Source organism: Anabas testudineus, chromosome 17 (genome assembly GCF_900324465.2).
Source record: "Anabas testudineus chromosome 17, fAnaTes1.2, whole genome shotgun sequence".
NCBI classification, from domain to species: Eukaryota; Metazoa; Chordata; class Actinopteri; order Anabantiformes; family Anabantidae; genus Anabas; species Anabas testudineus.
The window spans coordinates 13902031-13927608 of NC_046626.1; the positions used below are offsets into that span (position 1 = coordinate 13902031).

General features: G+C 37.7%; 3 protein-coding genes across 4 annotated transcripts; 1 reads left to right on the forward strand and 2 right to left on the reverse strand.

The window, feature by feature from the left end:
• Positions 1–670: 670 nt before the first annotated feature.
• Positions 671–6899, reverse strand: cdk5 (cyclin-dependent kinase 5). Its single transcript, XM_026374370.1, has 12 exons — positions 6728–6899; positions 6312–6400; positions 6152–6219; positions 5960–6020; positions 5821–5877; positions 5554–5649; positions 5189–5263; positions 3672–3768; positions 3416–3485; positions 3207–3267; positions 3025–3105; positions 671–2797 (listed from the first exon to the last, which is right to left on the reverse strand). Exons 1-12 carry the CDS (start codon positions 6762–6764, stop codon positions 2711–2713), a joined length of 879 nt encoding a protein of 292 aa, XP_026230155.1. The 5' UTR covers positions 6765–6899; the 3' UTR covers positions 671–2710.
• Positions 6900–7944: 1045 nt separating this feature from the next.
• Positions 7945–14335, reverse strand: abcb8 (ATP-binding cassette, sub-family B (MDR/TAP), member 8). The gene is made up of 16 exons (XM_026374111.1): positions 14027–14335; positions 12755–13085; positions 12516–12671; positions 11769–11863; positions 11552–11657; positions 11297–11458; positions 10893–10978; positions 10689–10786; positions 10490–10595; positions 10330–10363; positions 10091–10227; positions 9909–10003; positions 9702–9835; positions 9422–9569; positions 9024–9274; positions 7945–8803 (listed from the first exon to the last, which is right to left on the reverse strand). The coding sequence occupies exons 1-16, from the start codon at positions 14128–14130 to the stop codon at positions 8720–8722; spliced, it is 2127 nt and encodes a 708-aa protein (XP_026229896.1). The 5' UTR covers positions 14131–14335; the 3' UTR covers positions 7945–8719.
• Positions 14336–14470: 135 nt separating this feature from the next.
• On the forward strand, positions 14471–24948 carry atg9b (autophagy related 9B). Of its 2 annotated transcripts, none has more exons than XM_026374109.2 (14): positions 14471–15147; positions 15271–15314; positions 15683–15747; positions 16402–16572; positions 18293–18434; positions 18610–19358; positions 19563–19716; positions 19918–20097; positions 20203–20448; positions 20771–20991; positions 21103–21196; positions 21444–21528; positions 21930–22093; positions 22218–24948. In XM_026374109.2, the coding sequence occupies exons 1-13, from the start codon at positions 15039–15041 to the stop codon at positions 22073–22075; spliced, it is 2406 nt and encodes an 801-aa protein (XP_026229894.1). In that variant the 5' UTR covers positions 14471–15038; the 3' UTR covers positions 22076–22093; positions 22218–24948. The 2 variants fall into 2 exon arrangements, with proteins under 2 accessions (XP_026229894.1, XP_026229893.1); XM_026374108.2 differs by having other exon boundaries at positions 14472–15147; positions 21927–22093.
• The last annotated feature ends 630 nt before the right edge of the window (positions 24949–25578 follow it).

Sequence of the window (25578 nt, forward strand, 5' to 3'; positions counted from 1 at the left end):
ATGAAACTTAGTTTGGCAATTGAACTCATTTTGTCTATGAGGAAGAAGTCATATTTCCATGTCACTTTATCCCAGGGTTACAACACTCACAAATGGTTTTTAAATGTATATTATTGTATTACTACTACTGATGATATAGTGTGGAAGTAGCTCTTTATTGTGGTTGGTTACAATGGAGCCTCAGTGTCTTACAATATAGTCATGGGGAGTACAACTTGTCAGGCATAATCTGTTAGATATTTGAAATGTAGTGGAGTAGAACCTAAATGACGTAGAAATGGTTTTTAATTCAGGTACAGTTACCTAAAAACTGTACTTGAGTGCTTGTTTTTGGTAATATCACACCACTATCGTGGGATTTCCATAACAGTGGTGGGATAGGAACAAAAACTTAAAATGTCCATTTCTCATTTATGTTGATTCACAACCCTGTCTTCACCTCAACACTGGTTAGACGGCTATAAAGCGCCAAGAAAAATCTAAATTTAAACATTTACAATTGCATCATAACTTAATGAAAATAATAAATCTCCAGAACAAATTGCTAAATGGAAGGTATGCTGGGACTTTTTGAATAACCGCTTAACAATATAATAAATGTTGCAAAGACCTGTTGAGTCTTAACGGCTGAAAGATTTAAAAAAAAAAAAAAAAAGTCAAAGTGCAAAAATCCACTCTTCGTTAAAATGTAATATTTCACCTGTAAAGTAACTCTACAGCAGTTTGTCAACACGGCATAATGAAATACTGAAAGCAAATGTTCTTTGTTCACTTTTTTCAAAACAACTGAGAACCTCACACACACTTGAAACATTTTAAATCCTAAAAAGATTGATAAATTCTACATTTAAATTATTCAGAAAGAGAGTTCCTGTACCAAATGAAGCTGGGCTAAATTTGAACAAATGCAAAAGAAAAAAAGAGAGATAGCATACATTCCATCATTAATAAATACATGCATCCTTGTCTTACATCAGCAAAATGAATATGAATCATTTCCCTATTAAGACAGCTACTTCAAACACAACTTATGTAGGCTTTTATGGGACATGTAGCACTGTAACAATCTGGAGTAAAGTAACACTGCAAGCTGTTAACCATGTTAGTATAATTAGTAACTAAAATGGAAACAGCTAATGGTGCAAAACAATCATTATACGCAAGTACATCAGTGGATTATCTGGACTTGTTGGAACTCTAGGTTAACCGTAATTACAAAAGCATTTCAGAAAAGCTAAAAGACAGAAGTATAATAATAATTTTAAAAAAAGCAATGTGTCACAAATGGTCCACTAGTCATTAACCTAATATATATACACATATATATATTGGCCCATTTAATGATAACCAGCTATAATCCTGGTTCAGTGTTCAACATGTTTAATAATATTGATAACTAAATGATTTATAAAAAAAAAAAAAAACTGGTAAAAAGTGCACAAAAGACAAATACAAAAAGGAAAATAAAACGCCTGAGAAGAAAGAAAATGATAAATTAGTTTCCCATGCTATAATACAATCTCTTAATAGTTAGTGGGACAGAGAGTTCTACTGTTGGTAGGTGAAATATGAGAAATGGATGTGTATAGTCTATTCTGGTCTAAAGTAAAAACAATGAATATTTTTATTCCTTAATCATTTCTGGTGAACTTGGCCCCAATTATAGGGGAAATATAGCAAAGGCGGAGTTGCAATCAACCAATTCGGATTAACAGCTACTGTAACCTAAAGAGCAAAAATGTCAATTTTTTGTACAGACAAATGAAACCAGTAATAAATCTAAATAAATCAATATCTCGGATGTCTCGATTATTTCAATGAAACTCCCATTTCCCCTATCATTAGTACCAAATGTTTCTTATAGGAAAATTAGAAACAGCAAAAAAAACAAACAAGCCTTAAATGAGTTAACAGAATTAAGCAATTCAGTCACTGATTCTAAAACTGGCGGATTCATGTATTATAACTTCTTTTTAAATAGTGATGTTATTGCATTAGCTGCCCCAGGAATCTGTGATCCCCACTTAAGCCAATATAACAGATGTTTTCAGCCTCTCACCGATGTATTGGTAACAGTGAACTGAAAAACAGAAATGCCAAAGATATGTTTGACATGATGTAGAAACTGTGTCTTCATTCCACAGTATTACTCATTAAAATGTTTAAGCATTGTTTTATTAAAAAAAAAGAAAAAAAAAAAAAAAAAGATAATGGCCAATATTATTATAATATTGTGAGCAAATAAGCAAAACACACTGCAATAGTAACAGAAATCATTTTAGAGAGGCTGTTGAGTAACTGATGCGTTTTAGATTCAGATCGCCACAGATTCAAGGGGCTTTCTATTCATGGTGATCTTTCAAAGAAATAACCAGTATATTTCTATCAATTTCTTGAATCAGAGGTTTCTTGTCAAGAACTATTTCCACAGGTATAAAATGTAATCAATGCGACACACAGTGCAGTCCCATATTAGTGCTAATTAACTGAGAGGCATATGTACCAAATCAAACTGACTTACAACTTAAAAGAATCTAAAACCTGGTAGAGCCACTAAGACTTTGTTCCACACGGAGGCACCACAGAATGAAGTGCAGGGGAGTGTCTGACAACTGGCGAGGGATTTGCCTCAGGACTCATCGTAATGACCCAACAGAGTGATGGATGACTGATTTTGGTGACTCAGGTACAGTTTGAGGCAATTTAGCATTTAGGGTGGGCAGAAATCGGCAAAATAAGGATGCTGCAAGGCCTCCTCTGCGGAGATCCTCTGGACAGGATTACATTTCAACAGGTTCTGGGTCGAGATCAAAGCAAACATTTCAATTAGTGAACAGGAAGGTCAATTTTCTAACAAAGAAAATTACATATTGGCAACAATATGGCAACAACTGGTCTGAGCTACTCCTTGGATAAGCAAAGACAGAATGAGCCTTTGTACTTAAAAAAAAAAAAAAGGTTTTCATTAAGTGGAAGGGTACATATTGTGACATGTAAACTCTTGAAACTGAAAGTGAGAAGTACCTGGAGTAGATCCCGTCCTGTGCTACTTAGCTTGGGGACCACATTCACCAGTGAGGTGGTGGCTGGATACATGGGATATGGCTGCAGGTAGAAAATGAGGAGGGAGTAAAACATTTTAGTAAAACACAGCATAAAATCTATCAGTGGTTGGTTTTACTAAATCAATGACATCGATCATTTACCTTATAGTCAGGGAGTTTTGTCATTGTCTGCCACTGTTCTTCAGTTGGTGTACCCAACAATGTACCAAGTGGTTAAAGAAAAACAACAGAGTTGTGTCCAATAAGACTAGACACACATCAGTCTTAGTGTCAGTCGTGACTTCTTAACATTTAAATATGTAGTTCTGTCTAAACAAACCTATAGAGGACACATAAATACAAAAAGATATCTGAAGATTCTTTTCAACTGGTCGTCCACATCGTTGCCGGGAAATAGAGGTCTTCCAGCATTTGCCAGCTCTGAAGAAGACATGGATTAAAAAAACAAACAAACAAAAAAAAACCTGGATAAAACTTTCTATTATGTTTGTTTTTCTATTTTTTTGCTTATCTTATACTTATTTTCATGAGTAATGGAGGAAAGTTAGAAAGACAAAAATAGACTGAATTTCATATTTTCATTTGTATCAACATTCATAAGCAAACCTGCAAATATGCATCCAGCAGACCACATGTCAATTGAGGTAGAATAGAGTTTAGCACCAAACAGTACATCTGGAGGCCGGTACCACAATGTCACCACCTACGAATCACAAAATCCATAACATTTAATAATTAGACCTATCACACAAATTATCACAGCCAGACTAGCTTTAATGTTGTCCAGGTACTGGAATGACATTGCTTTTCTCTGAGTTGTTCTGATTTTACAAAGACATTGATTTGGCAGCTTTACAGAGATTTTTTTCCACTAAATTGTGCACTTGGATCTACATCTGTTTTCCAGTACAACTTGACATTTTAACAAACTGCTGTTTTGTCAGGTGTCAAGCATTCAACAGACATATTACCACATTTTATGAAAATGTGTTTGGTGAAGTGCACTGACAGACTAGGCAATATGAAATATAAAAAAAAGTTATATTTCCCAGAGAGAGTGTGTGGGCAGTTAGAAGTGATTATGTTTCAGATTGAAAAGTTTAGAAGTTCACTTCAGTACAGATGTGTATTATGTGAACACCTGCTACAGAACCACTACAAACTTTTTGTGAGCGATTTACAGAGAAAAGGGAAGTTGCACTTGTTTATTGTCTAACTTGAAAAGCATAGATGCTAATGTTTAGTATAGAAAAGTCACATTGTTTATATATACAGTATATATATATATATAGTATAAAGTGTACAGTAAAATATACAGTATTATTGCAACTCAACCATTAGCGATGTTAATTTTTATGTTCACATTGTTTGATACACAAAGATGACAAACTGAGTTTCTGCTAAAAAAAATCTTACACATCCTTATAGAGTTCCATGTTTCAAACAACACCCACCTGTGGGTATCAAGAGACGCTTCGTTCACCTGGGTGAATCATTTTATTAGTAGAACTTGCCTATATATGCGGTACTGCACCATAAAAGCTTTTGCTCCTGAATAATGCTCATGACTTTGGGTTACCAGAGGAATTTTTAGCAATATTGTGACACCTCAGTCAAACTCAATATTAGGTAAACAGCCCCCAAAAACCACTAAACTGAGACTGAACTGTTATTTCTCTGATATATCAGCTCAAAATGAAATAAACTATACACCACTTAGACTACTTGCTGCTGTGTGTTCCACTCTATTTAATAGCTAATTTAACTGTGATTTATTTTTGTTGCAGTTTGCTACTGCACCCTATATTGATATAACTTTCTTTACAGAGCTACAGATGTTTGGGAATCTATTTCTAAAAACAGTTATAGCACAAGTTTCCCTTAAGCTACATACGCTACATGCAGCTAATACAACTTCACTGAAAACCTGGATTGAAAAGTATATTTTCATACTGTTGAGTTGGCACCAAATTTACAAGTCCCCAGTGAAAGTTAAAATGTTAAAAACTCAGCCCTGACTTGATTTTTCTTTAGGCACTGAAAGTGCTGAAGATAAATGCAATTTCACACATTTTACATTTTAGCTTCAAGCAGTCACTTTTTAGCTGTAATGTACAACCTACCTCTGCTGAGTAACACCTCACAGGAATGCCAAAAGCTCGAGCCAGCCCAAAGTCAGCCAGCTTCAACTCCCCGTTCTGTAGGCAGAAACACAAGTTACCAAATCTTTCCAGTTGAAGTAAACACATACTAATAAACTACAGCTTGTACAGTTCTTCAGACTGCGTAATACAGTTTACCAAAAGTTTCAAATGAACAAAAATTTCACTGCCCTGCACTATGAGACTCCAGAAAAATCCAAACAGAAAAGTATTTTTGTCTCCCATCAGTATTATGGATGAATTGCACAGACTGGTCTGAGTTACTTGCAAATAAATACTAAACAAATACTTATCAGCCTTAAGTCCAAATGCAATTAAACACTCACTCTGTTGATGAGGAGATTCTGTGGCTTCAGATCTCTATGAAGTACGTTTCGACTGTGGCAGAAAGCGAGGCCTTTCAACAGCTGGTACATGAATGACTGCAGAGGAAAAACAAGTATAGAGACAAAATGATGTTTGATTAAATCCAGGTTGCATAAGATGTGATGACCAGAGTTTAACAATGGTGCTATCTAAAAATATATGTACAGTGTATGCATTAAGCAAGAGTCCTTGGTCAGACGTATTTATCCATAATGTTTATCTCTCACCTTCACAGTTTCAGGATCTAGATCCCCATTGCAGCTGTCAAAATACTTCTTCAAATCCTGCAGTTGATACAATATGCACATTAACATTAAGAGGTACACATTAACAACATGCTGTACGTGTTAAATGACCGTGTCTCACCTGGTCACAATATTCAAAAACCAAGGTCAGCTTCTTGTCACTGTGCAAAACATCGTGTAATCTGAGGGAGAGAGCAGCTTGAAGTTGATGTATGTTGACATGAGGGTTAAATGCAAACTACATCTGATAACCAGCGAAACACTGCCTGCCTTTCCCACACAAGGTACATTCAGATTTAGGCAGCAGACTGACCTGACAATGTTTTTATGCTTCAGTTCCTTCAGAAGACAAATTTCTCTCAGAGCAGAACTGGGCACCCCCTGTCGAAAATGACACCCACCGTGATTAACTCCACTGCTAACAATCCGTTAGCATCCACTAAAATGCAAATTATTATTTTCGGAAAACAAACCTCGTCGTCGTCGTCCAACCTGACTCTTTTCAAAGCCACGATTTCGTGAGTTTCTCTGTTTTTAGCCTTAAAAACGGTCCCATATGTACCTACAGAGGAGAAAACGTTACCGTGTTGATGAATGAAAAAGCAACATTAAGGAGTCATTCCATCAGTTTGGCTAGGTTAGCTAACGTTAGCACTGATAGCCAGAAATCTTCGGCCATATCTAGTAACTACAACATACAAGTGTACGTAAACATTGTGCAAATTGCGTTTTAAGTGCACGGTAACTCTTATATTAATATCAATGTTAGTTCGTTAAATCTACGCACTGACAGTCTAGCTAACATTAGCACCGCAACTGCAATGATGCTAGTTTAGCAAATCGCGCTAGCTAGTTGATATTAACTTCATAAAAAGCGTATGAAACTTACCTTCTCCAATTTTTTCAAGCTTTTCATATTTCTGCATGTTTGGCCAGTGGAGCCAGCCTTGAATCAGCTAGCAAACCGAAGCCTGGGTAAAGCCCCAAATTGGGGTTAGAAACAGTTATGATAGCTAGCGTTAGCTCAAAGCTATCTGCTGAAGGTTGCTCTGCAGCCCAGCTCGTCCTGTGGGTCATCTAGAGGCCACAAGGTGTACTGCAAGTACTGCAAGTACTGCAAGTACTGCAAGTACTGCAAATACTGCAAATACTGCATGTACTACAAACCCTGATCAAAGACAAAACACTGCTGGGAATAGAAATATCATATGGTATGAGTGCCAATACCCCTAACTTCAGTAAAAATACTAAAACAGCACTATAAAAACACTATATAACTAATAAAGTTATAGAATAAAGTTACTTTCAGAAATAAGTTACTTAACCAAAAGTATAAAGTGTGATCCTGAAAATGTGCTTAAAGTATCAGTAGTACTCAAATCAGTATAAAGCTTCTGTGACTGTTGTTAAGTACACAGATGCAGATTAAATTAATGTCTTACTGCAGAGCTATTGTTTGGTTTATAAAAAAAAAAACATAAATAACATGTTCATAATGTTTGCAACTCGATTGATTAAACTCATCAATAGAAATTCTTATAATCCTCATATTGATGAAGCTGGAGCTGTGAAATGTATTTCTGTATGAAAAGTTAATTATCTGTCAGAGTGCTAATCAAACAACTACTTTAACAATTTTATGATTTTTTTTTTTGCAAAAAATAAATGCAGAAAAAAAACTAAGAAAAAGTGGAATAAAGAGTACAATATTTGCATCTTAATACAATAGAGTAGTAGTGGTAAGTACAAAGTATTATAAAAAGTAAATATAAAAAGTATATAAAATGTGCTTGAGTAAATGTACTTAGTTACATTCCACCCCTAGTAGCAGATGCAATTTCCTGTCCTTTGAAGACTTGTCACAGAGGGTGTGGTTGTAAACTATTTCACTATTTTAATCAATTACCAGATTGTCAGAATCTTCAACTTGACCCACTACTATACTGCGGTCAAACGTAACAGCTGTAAGAAAAGTGTTGATGATGTCTGAAGTAAAGTAGCACCTTAGTGAAGTTGATCATGTGTAATCTAATCCCAAAATGCAAATGGCCTACATTAGTTTTCATTTATTTATTAATTACTCAATAGAGAAAAAAACACATTTATATGGCTGTACATCTTTTTAATTATTCCTAGTGACAAATGAGCCTTTGATACTGTACAGAAATACATAGGATGGAATAAATATACTACACTAGAAACAGTCGTCATCCATCCAAAATCTTGTGGCATCCTGTGCAGCAACACTTTGCTTCTAGTATAAAAAGCTGGCTCCAAAAAGCTAGTTTCCAGCAGCTGTGTTTATGCCAATGGTGACAAGTCACCCAAACAAATTAATTTATAGTTAGGATAACTATAAAGGTGGCATTGGTACCAAAACAAGCTGGTATCAGATCTAAACAGAATGGACAATAGCGGAGAACAAAGAACGAAGTGCATTGTTGTTTTCTTTATCTGTGTTATCTGGAGGATTTAAAATATAGAATCAGCACAATAAATTATACTCTCCACAAATCATGTATTCCTCATTATATAAGTTCAGTCCTTATGTTCTCCAATTGTGCATTTCAGTTCTTTTTCCTAACATATTACAGTGATAATGTATCTACAGTTTGCAGGATGAGAGTTAATAAAATAGTGTCATGAAATTCCCATTCAAGTCAAACATTATACAGTAGTGTAGTGTTGTTCACAGGCTGATCTAGTTGGTCCACTTTTATACTGATGTACAGAAATTTGACAATTTGCCATAAGTCTTGACAGGGATCTGGTAAATTTACAGTACATGTTATATATTTCATCTTCTCATGTAAGCCTTCCCTGTACATTCAAAATTATACTTTTATTTCTTATTGTCTATAGTAAACAACTTTTCCAGTGTTCATTTCTGGCCCTCGGCTCTTTGCCTACGGATCAGATCAGAGTAAAGTCCTCCTTTGCTCAGCAGTTCTGAGTGAGTCCCAGCCTTAAAAGAAAAGAGGAAGCCGTTAGATGAAATTAATACCTATATTACACAGACCATTAAGACAGAAGCATCCAATCTATCTGTTGGAATTACTGAACACTGACTCAAGTGAACTCTCTTCAGTGCTTCTTTGAACTTACGAGGTTGTCTAATATATCAGCCGAGACATTTATCAGGATATAGCAGCACCTCTATTACTCATAGTACTCTGCTAACTCACCTCCACAATGCGTCCATTGCTCATGACACAGATGAGGTCAGCCCCTTGAATGGTGCTCAGCCGATGGGCGATGATGAGCACAGTGCGACCCCTGGTGGCCCTGTCCAGAGCTTCCTGCACTACTCGCTCTGATTCAGCATCCAGGGCACTGGTGGCTTCATCCAGCACCAGGATGTTGGGGTTCTTGATCAAGGCGCGGGCGATGGCAATACGTTGTTTCTGGCCACCTGATAACGTCACACCTCGCTCACCTGGAGAAATCTATGACTTAGTATGAATTTCGTATCAATGCCAATCAAGTTTATAACTGGCTGATGTACTTGGTCATTCCCATACAGCACTTACATTCAGGTACGTAAACATGCCGGCTTATCGTAAAAATAAATGAGAGCACTTACCAACCATAGTATTATAGCCATCTGGGAAACTCGTAATGAAGCGGTGAGCATTGGCTTGCTCGGCTGCATTAATGACTTCAGCATCTGTAGCTTCAGGCTTCCCAAAGCGGATATTCTCCATGATAGAGGATCCGAACAACACTGGCTCCTGCATTGAGAAGTACAAGATACAGCAAAAACCGAACAACTACAAATGGGACTCATTAATAGTTTTAACTGCCTACTTATTCACATCTCTGTTATAAAAAAATGGGACACGTTAATGTTGAATCATCATTACCTGATTAATAAATCCAATAACTTGAGCCCTGAGCCAGGATGGGTCAAGTGTTCGAATGTCAAGTCCATCTAGCATGATTACGCCGCTAGTTGGGTCATAGAAACGTTCAAGCAAGGCTGCCACGGTGGACTTGCCTAAAATGTACAGGGTTAATGTATCGGCACACACTCACATTATTTACATGCCAAACATTAAGAGAAAGATTACCTCCTCCAGATTCCCCAACAATGGCAACAGTCTTACAAGGTGGCAACGTTAAGTTGAACCTCTTCAAGACCTGTTGCCCAGGTCTTGTGGGATAACTGTAAATATACAAAAAAGAAATGAATTGATCTTTATGTCTAGAAGACTCTTAAAATGTGTCTTTAAATTAAGAAGGGGGTTGGAACCTGAACGAAATGTCCATGAAATCCACTCTTCCTATCAGAGAATGGTATGGGATGCGTCCTCCTCCAGAGAGCGGGATTGTGGGCTCCAAGGAAAGATATTCAAAAACTCGAGCCCCAGAGCTTATTCCTCTCACCATCTTTAGCAAACGTTAGAGATTGACAGCTTAATTTCTCACTTCTTAAATTAATACTTAATATATGTTTAATACATGCATAATATTAAGTTATTTTCTACTCACCTGTCCAAAAAGTATAGAGATGCTGGCCAAAGACCTAGAGGAGATAAAGAGAATACACAAATTAACAGCCTAACATCAGTTCAATTTTTAATTAAATGTATATTTTAATTACAAATGGTATAATAATGCAACCACTGTGAAGCAATTGAGTTTTTTTTACCTCTGAACAGTCTGAGAAGCAACCAGGAAAGACATGAGGTCTCCAGGGGACATTTCATTGTTAGAAATTAAAGTCCCACCAGCAAAAATAGTTCCTAGGACAATACCTGTATCAATGACATGAAAAGAGGAGTTTAGAGATACTATGTGTGTAAAACACAAACCGTGTTTATCAGTTAATATTAAAAAAGCACACTCACAGTTCAAGGCGATGTTTGACAGTCCTTGGAAAACTGCTATTCCAGCACCAAGATTTTCATTCATTTCACACGATTTATCAACTTCGAGAGCATAAAGCCTGCAAAAAAAAATAATAACAATGGAAGTTTAAACACCTTAGCTAACACATTTCAGATACACTGTAGCTTTATAAGAACTATTGTTTAGCTAAAATTAACTCTTACTGGCGCTCCCGCTCCTCCATAGCAAAAGCTTTCACTGTTCGCACATTGCCAAGTGCCTCATCTGCCACTCCTGTTGCTTTTGCCACCTTGATTTGAACACAACATTAAGTGAACAAGCGGTCAGACAACTAAAACTTTATAAATAGCAAAATAGTAACTATTCCAGGCCTAGATTATACATGCTGAAAATGAACAGCTTGAGTTCATGTTTTTTTTTTTTTCTAAGTGTGTAGCTTGCAATAAAATTATTTTTGTTTGTATATGAGTGAACTAAGGCTGGCTAGGAAATTGCAAACAGTGTCATTACTTTTTCTGTCTCGAGTGGCTCTTTTTAAAAACTGTATACAGCACATGCAGCCTATTAAAGATTCCGACCAAAGTGATAATGCTGTATTTGTTTTCACCTGTTCCTGAGCTAAACGGGACAGTCTGCGCAGGACTGAGCCAATGAGAGCTCCTGCCCCCACCAGACAGGGAAGGACAACTACTGTCAGACCTGTGAGTTTTGGAGAGATGACATAGAGAGATACAAAACATCCAACGGTCTGTGTAATACTCCGCAGACCCTGCAAACAGGCAAGAACAGGATTAGGAATAAGACAGCTAAAATCTTCATATGCTGCACTTTGAATATTAAACACAAGTGTTGCCCTTTATACCTGAGATATAACCAATTTAAAGGATGATTTGAATTCCTGAATGTCAGCAGTCAAACGATTCACCAGCTGCCCAGTTTTATTGGCATCATAGAAAGCCACATCTTGCCTGAGACAAAAACACCAGTTAATTAGGTCTTTTGTACTGCAGATGTGATGCATTTTACATTTAACACATGTTTACAAGTCGTAGCAAGTGTGATCACCACTGCTTTTGTACCTCAATAAGCATGCAAAAAGGGTCTTTCTCATGTCTGCAGCCACTCTCTCCCCCACCCTTGAAAGCAGGATAATGTAGCCACTCGTCAGCAGGCCCTGCACAAAGAAGGTGATTAATGAGGAAACAGGAAAACATCTTTGGCATTTATAAGCTATGGAGTAATGTACTTTTTTAGAATGTAGAGTAGAGTGGAACCGGGTATGCAGTTTTGGTCAATAAGCATCATAACTCCAGTAAAAATTAACTTCCTTAAAAATTATCAAAATGTGTTCACAATAGGAACACATAAATAATATAACGCAATTCAATACAACAACACATTAACTAAAGCTTCCAAATAAACTGTATCATAGAGTTGAACATTTCTTTGACAACATTCCAATATAAAAATATAGATTTACAGTCTTCATAAAGATAGTGGCAGTTTCTGTGTCATGTATTATCGTGTTCAGGTGCATTTTTTCATCCACATCCTGTATTTCTCAATACATACATCATGTTCTCAGTTAAGGGGTAAATAAATGTCACCCCCCCCTATAATACAATTACACCTGACAGTTATAACTTTATTTACCAGCAGAAAAACAATGGCACATGTATATTAATGCTGCACATGTTCAAGTACTATACTTGTGTAAAGTACAAGCATACTGGACTGGCTGACTTGAAGCATTGGTTGTTGAAGCATTGGTTGTTGATTAAGTTGTGCAACTGCTTAGCCTGTAAACAGATTTCTTGTGAACTTACTTGAATACCATAGAGTCCAAGTAGTTTCAAGGCAGGACCCCTTATCTCATGGATATAATTCCCAGTATGTTCTCTCAGGTAACGTGCCACAACATTCACCAGATTCCCAAGCATCAGAGGGATTTGAATATTCAAGATAGCAGCACCAAAAGCGAGCTGAAAGAAAAAAAAAGGATGTCACATCACAATTTATAATAGAAGTACTGACGTTACAATTAAGTGTGCAGATTTAGGCTTACCACGACAGCCCCAATGAGAGCAAAGAGCTCAGGTTTGACAAATTCCCACAAGATATGCCATTTGAACTCAGGCACAGGGTTTTTGGCAGCAACTTCCACTGGAGTGTTGTTATTTACATCTGCCTCGCAGTGAGCTACATGGCAAAACAGTCGAGCAGAGACAGTGAGCACTGCCGGTCCAACAATGTATTTGAGAGCCACCCCATTGGGTCTGGATGTTCGGGTGGCAGACTGTCGGACAGCTCTATGAGTGAGTCTCCAAAAACGATTCAGAGCATTTCCAGTCTTCTGCGAGGGGTTGTATGCATTTGATCCTGGAGATGTATACCACCTGGAAATTAAAAAATATGTCAACACAATTAGTCATTTGATAACCTAAATGAGGGGTGTCAAATCCTGGCCTTCAATGGCTACTGTCCTGCTTGTTTTCAAACCTTCCTGCACTTACAGCTCCTGACTGGCTGAACACAACTGAACCAGGTAATCAGCAGCGGTTAGGACAGTTATAGTTAGAAAACAAGCAGGATGGTAGCCCTGCAGGACCAGGATTTCACACCTCTGACCTAAATCATGAATGTTTTGCTCAAACTCTGCTTTAAACTCACATATATTCAGTTTAAATACTCTCATGGGATTAGCTGGAACAACAAATGTTTGAAATTCTTGCATGAAAACAACTTGAAGCTACAATAGGCTATGCAACTTAGGAGAATCAGTCAAGCAGCTGCATTTGACTCTAAATAAATCCTCTCCGCTCTGGTCCACCCTGGCTCTAAATGCTCTCCCATGCTCTGCCCAGTCCTTCAGGTATTAGTACTGATGACATTACACTTAATAAAAGTGTTACAAAACCTACCACTTAGGCACAATTTCTACAAAAAAGCATTAGAATAGAGTTACATACTGTATCTCTAAGTGATTAACTGATTAGGTTACCACAATTCACCAGATAAAATACCATACACAAAGTGTACAGTGTAAGGCTTTTCTCGTGTTTTTTTTTTTTGGAAATTTTTAAAGCAAACTTTAAGCAACAGTATTTAATTTGAGTGTATTAAGTATTTTAAATGCACATATTTGCAGACAAATCAAAATGAGCATGAAAATGGCTACTGATCATTTTTTCATTATTCAGTACTATCTACCCATATGTGAACACTAAAGGAAACCGGTGTGGAAAATCCAACTTGTTTATTATCTAACATGTGGCTATTACAGAACATGAAGGTTGGCTGTCATTAGCTAAACTAGCTACAGCTAACATAACCCTACCGTGAAAGTTTCCATGTGTCTGGGGCTTTGTTGCATCGCGGGTATAACGGCAGTGATCGCACAGGAGCAGCGATGCTTGCTCTACAACAGAGTAAATGAAACATGTTTTATTCGTATTTCGGGGAAAACAAGCTCATAAGGTTAAAATAATCGTTAAGCTCTGCTGTAATCCACGGGAAACCTGCAGGCTGCCATGTTGACACTGACCCAGAGTGCATTTCTGTAACTACAGGGGACATAGACTTTACTGTAAACACTGATACACTGATACTTTATTTCACAATTAGCAACATATAGACAGCTTTAAGCGATTAAGCAACACATTTAAATAAAGACACTACAAAATCGTACTACAGAAAACTACAACCACAACCCGGATATGACGTCGTTACCGGAAATTGCGTCACGGACGTTTTTGTTGACATTTGTTTGTTAAAGACAAAAACAGTGGACACACACAGGATGGTGTATTTTTGGGAACGGACACCAGAACAGACTGATAACCGTCGTATCGTGATCGAAACATAGCTTTGTGAATTATACGAACTCTGTTGAGGGTTTGGCTAAAGGCAAAAACAAACGAAGATCCAGCTTAGGTCAGCAGATGGACGGTGCAAGTCGGGAACAAAACAAACCGTGTCACCCCGACTACCCGAGTGGCTGAATCATTCACAAGCTAGCAAGCCACCGTACAGTTGGGTTAGCGTAGGTGTCGTCTTCTATGCAGGTATTTTGCATTCAATAATTATCTACCGAGTATTTATCCAGTTACCTTCAACCTGCTTCCCAATATTTGACATGTTATCACCGTAGTGCAGGGTACAGGCGCTGTTCGTCAGACTAGCAAATTGACAAAATAGCTAATCCTAGCTGTAGCTAACGTTACCCTCACTTGAACTGCTGAGTAACTAGCTACACAATGTAGCAGAAGTTGCGAGACTGGATTCGTCTTACACATTGTTTACACCGAGAGGTTCATCAGTTCGGAGTGACCTTAAGAATGTGAAGCACAATGGCTAACTTTGAAGCTTACCAGGAGTATCAGAGAATTGAGGACTTTGAGGAGGACTCTCCACCAGGGGAAGAAGATTTACTGGTACATGTACCTGAAGGCCTGAAAGGTAAACACGTTTTTACAATTTACAACAATTAAAGTTGAAATGGTCTTTAATACAGTTGTCAAACGTGTTGTACCTAATAAATACACAGGATTTAATTTTCTGATCCTCTACATTCTCTTACAGACTCATGGCACCATATCAAGAACCTGGATAACTTCTTCACAAGGATATCCTTTTAAATTGCAGTATAGTTAAATAGTGGGTCACCTAATTGCACCTTCATTGGCTATATCACTGACATCATGTCACGCAGACACATACTTATTATGATGCTTGTCAGGAGTCCTATTTAAAAATTGATAATTTTCACCTTGTTCACTGACTGTAGATGCTACATACTTTTACAGTGTTGCTATAAGAATCAACGGCAAAGTGAACTTTCTACAGAGCAGAGTTAGATAATTGGTATTTATGTGATATCTTTTGTTGTCCTGAAGGTTGTTTTTGTTTCCACTGTACATTCAGTGACTGTCCTTGAGTATGATAACTGTTTACAGCTGATGTATTTCAGATTTTCCTTAACCAGTCGCTCTACATCTATCATTTTCATCAAAAGAATGGCTTTGCTTGCATGATGTTGTCAGAGTTCTTTGAACTTGTGTAAGTATTAAGAAGTTAAAATGCTAAGAAATATATAAAAGTATTATTTTGAGTTTGTGATTTTGGGAGGATGTTGTTTTCAGTAGAACCTAGGTTCCTATTTATGCTACTGGTCATTTTTCATGTTGTTATGACAGTAAAGTGTGCCTCAGGCTTAAGCATGAACAAGCTCAACCAGAACAGCGGTTGTACACAGATCTCATGTAAAATACTGTATTTCCATAAAGTAGGTACTGTTGTGTGGAGCAGTTTATTTTTTTTGTTAGAAATTATTTATTTTATGGGCCTGCTGCTTGAGATCAGTTTTAGCTGCTGCTTTGCCAATATCTATTGATGGATCTTGGTTTAGTGTCTGCCTGAATCCGACCACAGTAGTCATTAATAAAGGGCCCTATTAAACCATGAGCTCGAGAAATGCTATTCGCTCATTGAAAGCTCATAAGAAACCTCAACCTGTAAATGTATTGAATAAGTGAACTGTAGTTCATATGTCTCAACCACACTATTATAAATTAACCACTTGTCTGTAAATGCAGAAGACATTGTCTGTGGCTTGATAAATAAAGTCACTTACTGTCATACTATATCACAGTATTTATCTAACAACACTAACATCTTTTCTCTTTTCTTCATTTTTTATCTCTTTCCTAACAGTCAGTTTTTGTTTGTTGTCACATTCACAACTTTCCTTGTCAACTGTGTGGAGTATGATATCCTCTTTGCCAATCGAGCAGTCAACCACACTGGACCAGGCCAAAACCCCTTGGACAGGAACAAGGTCACTCTCCCAGATGCTATCTTACCTAGCCAGCAATGCACTCAAAGGTAACAGTTTTGATAGTGTTTTTTTTTTTTTTTTTTACTATTACAGAATGAGTTGTAGTATGTAAAAGTGTTTTTTCCACTTGGGCAAAACGAGTAGAACATTCAGGGTGAATTCACTGACAAAGCTAAACAATGTTATAAAATGATGCCTGTTCTCTCATTTCAGCTGGTTTAGATTAGATACTTTCTGTTCTCAAGCAGCCATAGTCCTACATAATATTAGAGCTGTTTTAGAGACATTGATTTAGGGGGAATCAATGTGTCTGGCTCATACAGTAATCTGACTTTTAGACATAATTTCTTATTGAATTGTGTTAGATGTAGCTTCAGACTTCAGAGTTAAATAGGCTACAGAGAACAGTAGCCTATTTAACTGTACCCTGTGGGTGTCTTGATTTACCCTAGAAAATTATCAGTACTCTCTTGTATTCAGAATGCTAAGCAATGACTCTTGAAAATCTTTTATCAACTGTAACCACATTAAACCAGATCAGATTATCAACAGTTAACATGCTTCATGTAATTCTTTAGACTGTGTCAAAAAAGAAGCAGCCTTAATATATCAAACATTTGGCAATGTGAGCTAAATGTTATATTTGGTATTGTGCACTAGCCACTAGGTTTCTAAATTACAGTTATTCATCTTGGTGGGGAAAACTCTCAATGCCAGGGGTGATAACAGGACAGCTAGATAGTTTGCATTAAACAGGTTTATTAAAAAAATAGCAATGTGTCACATTATATTTATTTATCAAATAGAAATGTAAGTTTGAAGCATGTTTTATTTGAAGCACATGTGGTTAGTTAGTTTCTATGAAAACAATTTCAAAGTCAGTTTTACTGTTTATCTCAACCCAGGACCAGCAGCTTCACATTGCAAAATTCCAGCAACTGATGTTTAGTCAGAGCAAGGTATTTGTGTACTGTGCTCAGACTGGCTTTAGAGAACAGGGCAGTGTAATTGATAGCTTTACTTAGGCAAAACTGGCCAGCCAAGATACTGACAACATGACAGGGGCAGCAAGCTGATAACCACATGACACAAGGTACAAGGAACACCCCCCACCCCCAACCCCAACTCTCTCTCAAGATTTAGCCTCTGACAGCTTTCTCCAGCTATTCTAATAAGCCTCTAATCAATTTGTTCTACACTCCGACTGTGGCTCAAAAGCCATTTATGTGAAATGCAATGACGTGCATCTGCTCAGAATTCTAATTTGAGAACAGCTTATTCCAAAGTTTGGAAACTCTCTGTCCTCTTAATTCACCATCTCTAATTTCCTTCTTAAAAATAGGTGCTTGTCCTGATAACATGCCTACAGTTTGTTTATATGTAAAATAATAGAAAGTACTTAAAAGAGCATCAGATATTGCTCAGGTGTTGACTGAAGTGTGTTTGTAAGTATACATTACTGGTGCTTAATATGATCTGTGTTTTGACATGACTTACTTGGAATCTTCCTTAATTATATAGTGAAGTAAGCAGGTCACCTTACCAAAAACCTGTAAACAGAAACTTGGTGTCAGTTTAATAGACACATAGGCACATACACAGAGAGCCACTGCTTCACTGGTTATAGTATTTTAATTTAATATCAGGATTTGGGCTTTAAGCACTGTTATATTAAATATCCACAGATTGTACAGTAATGCTGAATCCCATAATTCAAATAAGCCTCATGTTCTAGCACCTTATTCATAAGCTTTTTTTTCTGCTTAGGATTCAAGAGGACAGCTGGATTATATTCCTCCTCATCATGGCAGCCATCTTCTGGATCTATCGACTTGTTAAAGTCTTTTGCAATGTTCTGAGCTACTGGGAGATCAGGCAGTTCTACATCAAAGCACTGAAGATCAGAATGGCAAGTGCTACACTGCATCAAAATGTGACGCAGCTAAAGACCATGCAAATTAATGTTCTTACAAATGTCTTGCACTTGTTCTAATGGAGACATAAAAACAAGTTTGTGCACTTTAACTGTTTATGTTATCATGACTTTACTCATTTAATTTGTTCTCTTTGTCTCCTTGTCCCAGGATGAACTATGCAACTTCACATGGCAGGAAGTCCAGGACCGACTCATCAACTTGCAACGGGAACAGCAAATGTGCATACACAAGAAAGAGTTGACAGAACTTGACATCTATCATCGCATCCTGAGATTTAAGAACTACATGGTGGCCATGATAAACAAATCACTGCTGCCGGTGCAGCTGCACCTCCCCCTGCTGGGCAGTGTGGTGTTTTTGACCCAGGGCCTCAAGTACAACTTTGAGCTGATCCTCTTCTGGGGTCCTGGCTCTCTGTTTCAGAATAAATGGAACCTCCACCCCAAGTACAAGCGTAGTGGGAACCGCTTAGAGCTTGCCCAGCAGCTTAGTAGAGTCATCTTGCTGATTGGTTTGGCCAATTTGCTGCTATGCCCCTTCATCCTGGTGTGGCAGGTTCTCTATGCTTTCTTCAGCTATACAGAAATAATCCGTAGAGAACCTGGAAGCCTGGGTGCACGACGCTGGTCCCTGTATGGTCGTCTATACTTGCGACACTTCAACGAGCTGGACCATGAGCTGCATGGGCGTTTAGGTCGTGGCTACAAACCTACTTCTAAATACATGAACTCTTTTACGTCACCACTTTTGACTGTGCTTGCTAAGAACATTGCGTTCTTCTCAGGCTCAGTATTGGCTGTTCTCATTGCACTGACAGTCTATGATGAAGATGTTCTGACAGTGCAGCACATCCTGACCGCTATCACTGTGCTGGGGGTGGTTATTACCATTACCAGGTGAGTTTCTGTGGGTTGCCAGTTGCCTTAGTATTTATGTTGTGATATAATGGGTAGATTTGTGATTTTAGTATCAGAAATCAATCATAATAACACTTAATACTACATAATACTTAACTCCTGTTTTCTTCATAGTTAGAATTTATATGTACAGACCTTCTATACTGGTACCATTGTTAACATTTTGTACCTGTCCTACTCTAGGTCTTTTATCCCAGATGAGCATATGGTGTGGTGTCCAGAACAGTTGCTGCAGTGTATGCTGGCGCACATTCACTACATGCCAGACCACTGGAGAGGTAATGCTAACAAGAGCGAGACCCGTGACGAGGTGGCGCAGCTGTTCCAGTACAAAGCGGTGAGGAGACAGAAACATTGGTCACACTCGGAGGGAAACTGTGGATGTGATTTGGTTGCTTTTCATGTAGCACCTTATTGCTAAGGCTATGACTTGGTTATATTGAGTAAAGTTAGATAGTAATTAGTAATAGATTATTATCATTATTATTATTATTATTATTATTATTATTGAGAATATATCTCTATCTGTCCAAATCAGGTATTTATCCTGGAAGAGTTGCTCAGTCCCATCATCACGCCGTTCATTCTCATCTTCCTCCTGAGGAACAAGTCTCTAGAGATCATTGACTTCTTCAGGAACTTTACTGTGGAGGTGGTTGGAGTAGGAGATATTTGTTCCTTTGCTCAGATGGACATTAGACGCCATGGAAATCCAACAGTAAGACTTGTTCCTTTTTCATATGCCAGTCTATTCATTAGCTGTCTGAAACATAAGATGATCTGTGTTTATTGAATTTCTATGTATATTTGGATATTCCTGCAGTGGCTGTCAGAGGGTCAGACAGAGGCGTCTGTATATCAACAGGCTGAGAATGGCAAGACAGAGTTGTCCTTGATGCATTTCACCATTAAAAATCCACACTGGCAGCCACCACAGGAGAGCTCAGTGTTTATCAGCCATCTAAAGGAGAAGGTGCAGCATGATGCACAAAGCGGCCCCACCACCCAGCTGCTGCTCTCCGAGGCTCCTCTCTGCACCTCACTGCAATCCAATGAATCTGCCACTGTGGTAAGAAACCCTGAAGACCATGCCAGTAACAGAGTCACCATGAACCAGACATTTCCTGTAAATATTTGTTGGATTATTTGGATGATATTGTCTGGAATTGCTGGAGGATTTATTTAGAAACTGAGCTGATGTTAAAAGTTATTAAACAACGTAGTAATTGTTTAAAATTATCAATTATTCCCCCTCTACTAGAATAATTAATTTATTACTGATTGTCGGTTAAAGTCAAGATTCTTCTAAACAGTTATACTTTCAGATTATTAGATTTTTTTCCCACTCTAATGCCAATGTATTTATGGCTTTAATGTATGATTGCTTCCAGCCTGATAATCTGTTGGCCAGCGTCCTGGCTCACCCCATTTTGACTGCATCTGGACTACAGGGGCATGACCATCGCTTCATCCCACCAAGCACCACTGCTTCTGCTGCTGCCAGTGTTCTGGCCTCTTTGTCCACCTCCCAGGTCGCACATACTAACCGCGGCCACTCCTCCATCCACCATGAGAGCACCATGTACCGCAGTGATCGCACCATTATTGACAGGTATCCATTTTATTTTTCACTGCAATACTGACATATTTCAGCTGGAGTTATATATGCTTAAAATAATGCTACAGCTTGTCATCAGATTTGAATGTCACTTCTCTTTTTCAGCATGTCTAACAGTGACTCTCACATCCGGAGCAATGCACTCCAGTCAGAGTTTGCCTCTGCAGAGATGAGCCTCCATGCCATCTACATGCATGAGGTAATTTCCTCCTGCACCCTCCAGGATGTTCAGAGTATTATTATGAAACATTTCTTCCAATTTACTGTTGTGTGTCTGAAGCTTTAAAATCATATTCCAAAAAAAAAAACAACCAGTTCTTATGGTTGAGAAATGTACTACGGCATCCACTGGATTTCAAAGAGTTAGGTTAGAGTATCACTCGCAGTATCCGTTGTTTTGTTCTGTTCTGTTCTGCTGCTACACTAACAACCGCTTCTCTCTCCAGCTGCACCAGCAGAACTCCCATCCACAGAGAACTTTGGGGCAGAGCCAGAGCACTGTGCCAATGAGAGATCTGCACACAAACACTGGTAAATGAAAAAATAGATTTTGAACTTGGGTGTGACAAAAGGTTGACAGGTTACACTTTTTAGGTGAGTTGAATCACCTTTAAAACAGCAGAAGTAACCCAACTCTGCAATATTACACACACTTCAGATATATCTATACTGTAGCTGCAAATTTAGCAGATGGCAATGCTGTATAAAACCCAAACCTACACCACAGAAACATAACTGAGACAGAACAAACGATAAGGTTCATTGTGAGGTTCAGGTCTTTGCAAGTTGATATTCAAAATATAGTTCAATATACCATATATAGTGGTGGCCAGCAGTGTTTTAAATAATTAAAAATTAAAATCCTTGTTATCTTATATTTGATAGTATAAGCTATGTATATGTATGTACTTATGTATTATAATTCTCAGCAGGCTTCCAGCCACATAGTGGTTTCAGTGTATCCACGCCTACCCCTGTCCATCTGGGTGGCTGGCAAGAAGAGGAGGAGGAGGATGAGGGTGATCAGGAGATTAACAGTGGATCTACTCCAAAGCAGGGCACTGGGAGTAGTTGTTGAAGTGCCTTTTGTCATGAGGTACATACTTTCTTTTAAAGTCTAAAGTGTTCACGATCTATATTTACTGTGATATTATACTTATATGGCCTTTTATCCTCCAAAGGATACATTACCATGACAATTTCTCTTCTCTCCTTTTTAGTGTTTACATTTTACTTTCTTCGACAAACATTGTGGCCTTAGATGATCTTCGTGGAGAGTTTAGCATGGACCTTTAAAACGTCATTCAGCATTTTTTGAGGGAGGGACTAATTAAATAACCACTGTCTCAGCACCTCCACGCCTCATCCTGTCACGTCAGGCAGACTATGGCATCAGGGAAACCATATGTCTTCCGTCCATTTCATCACCATTGATCGTAACCTTGTACAGACAAACCTGCCTAGAAAGATGACTGAGAGACAATATAGTGTATTCATGGATCACTGTGTGATGGTGGGTGTGGGCAATATTACTGCAGAATGCAAAAGGCTGATCATGATGCCTGCTGAGCTTGTGTGTGCACACTTTTAAAAAAAATTGTGTATCACAAGGACCTAAAGTGTGAGTCTAATAAGTTTTTCACAGAATGGCGTCTTGATCTGTGCTACAGACTGCAAGTTGTATCATAGCTGCCTTTGTTTGATCATGTTAACAAAAAAAAAACCTAACCATTTCAAGGTGTGCTGTTTAAACCTGGTGATTTGTATATACAGTTTTGCATCTTACTTATCCTTTAAAGGTCTACATTTTTACTATCAGAACTAATCCTTGAGGTAGATACCAAGTATTGATATAATTAAGAGTTGACTATACAGTAGACAAACTACTAAAATACTATGTGAGACTGTTGGGTTTGGAAAAAAAGAACACATTTTAAAGTAGGAATGCACATGCTCTGATGCTGCTGTCTGTGTTTAGTGTTGCTAAATACAGAGTTTGTTCAGTATTAATACTTTTGCAAGTGATGATTACATTGCTTTTCGTTAAAATCAGGAGTGAAAATATGGGAACCAAGTACACTTGACATTAAAATCTCAATGCAGAGAGAAGTCTTTTTAATTGTCTTTAGGCAGACATAAAGTCAGCTTTATGCCTTAACACCTTTATACTCATGTGTATTTAAATCCTAGTTTTCCATATTACCTCAGTGGCAGTGAAGAAAACTAATACTCCAATCAATACCTCTGCATTGTATTTACTCTTGTGTAAATATATATACATATCAGGGTTTTTTTGCAGTGTACAAATGAAACTTTTTACTGCATTTGGCTTTTACTGACAGGTGTAAGTGGAACCCATGTTATTTCTTATTTCTTTCCCAGCAGCATTGATGTCCCAGAAATGCTGGAGAGACAGCATGATATTGCTTTTAAAACATCTTTGTTGCATATTAACATTTATGTGTCCCTTTTCCTCAGAATGCTGACATAAAAATAAACCTCACCATAACAGCTACTTTCAGAGTGTGCACTGTTGCTTCTGCAGTTTCAGGTTTGAAATTTTTAGAACTGCAGTTTCTTATAATTCTAATAATTATTAAGCTTATAATTCTCATTAATGAAAGAAATTGCATCCCTTTCTCCTAACCCACTTTCTCATTAAAAAAAAAAAAGTATTATTAATGCATAAATATGCCCAGCTGCATGATGTTGAATGTGATTTACATTTAAAATAAACTGGGACTAAATCAGTGCACAGAATGCCTGCACAGATCACAATACAAGTCGATCTATCTCACCTCATCCACTACAGCAAGACTTTACAGATGTGCTTTGTCCTTTCACGTGTTTAGAAACTATTCCACTTTCTTTGAGTGTATCTGTGAAAGAAATTTGTTTTGACACCTGCGTACTTAAGCTAACATGAACTCAGAATTTTGCACTGATGGAAAAAATAAAACTTTTGTTTTTGTTAATGAGTGTGTGTGTGTATACAGTACCTGCATCAGTTCTACATTGGCAAGGGCACATCTCAAAAGGGACACCCAATCAGTCTTCATCCTAAATGACCTCTTCTCAGTGTCTGTACATAAGGATAGCATCAGCACATATTGTGGTGTTATTGTTCACAGCAGAACATGTGGAAACACACACACACAAGGTCCTTCTTACCTCTGGTAAATGTAGAACGCCCTGTAGGGATTGATGTATGTTTCTATCACACTCTTAAATGTGCTTACATGGGTGTTGTAGTCACTGTTTAATGGTGGTACCTTTTACAAATGCAATGAGTTTATGTTGTTGAGACGCTGGAGCTCGACTTTGTGTACTGAGTTGATGTCTTTGACTGTCTCCCCAATTACGCCTCACTGTTGTGTTTGTTATTTTATTTTAATCAGTGCCTTACTATTAAGGATTCATCATGTAAATCATTAGATTTACTCACTGATTTAGCAGCATACGTGAATCGTAATTTTGTCTGGAACATCATTGTGTATAGCATCAACTATGTAGTAAAATTGTGGATGAGTTGCAAACTGCTCTTGAGATCTTGTCCGTTGCATCTGACAGTGCACTTTTTCTTATTATGGTGTCTAAACTTGCACTGTCGAAATCCTACAGAAGCAGGTGTATGCCTTGTAATCGGCACTGTCACTATGGCCAACCCCTCTCATCATGCTATGATTTCTTCTCCCACTGTACACCAGTCTAAGGATCACAGTGACTGGAACCAGGTGCTAAGTTCTCACCCTGAAATGTTGAATATGTTTTGAGACATGTTTTCTTCTTGTTACATAGGTTTGTCTGTTTTTTGTCCTGTAAATTAAGAAACAATAGCTGAAAAATGAAACATGCCAAAAAAAACAAAACAGTTTTTCGGCACAGCTTTACAATACATGTGTTGTTTTCTGTGAGTGAGTAGAGACGCAAATAAATCCTATTTTGAGTGTATTTAATCATTTCATGTGTGGTTGATTGTGTGACGTTTATTTGAAATAAAAGAAAATCTTTATTTTAATATATTGTCTGTTTAACATTGCCATTGCTTCATTGTACACTGTAGATTGGATCTTTAATCTTGGAAATGAACACCATATGAACAAAATTACATTATTTATATTATACCACTTGTTTCCATTTTGCTATACACAGTTTTTTGTTGTACAGTTGATTCTCATTTGCCATTGTTGTCAAGTCCCCCTAGATTATTTAAGGCACATATACGCCATCTGCTGTTCATCTGTTTGCGTCTTACCGACATTTGTCATCTCCTACGAAATGTTCATTTGAGGTAACACCCTTGTGTGTCAACTGTGAACATGATACAGCCATGACCTTATTCTTGAAATGGCTGAGAGAGGGCAGCTGTGAGGCCGTGTTAGTCCGATATGACTATAATATACACTGCAACTGTTTTATGAAATTGTCTCACCACATAGAAATGTTTCAAAATTAGGTTGTTTAAAGTTAATTTCAACAAATCCCCATGACCCTGCAGTTGTACGCCTGGCTTTTGTGTTCGGCTTTATTGTGCTCCAGGTGCAATCAAAGGTTGTGGAAAAATCATCTCTCATATGATGT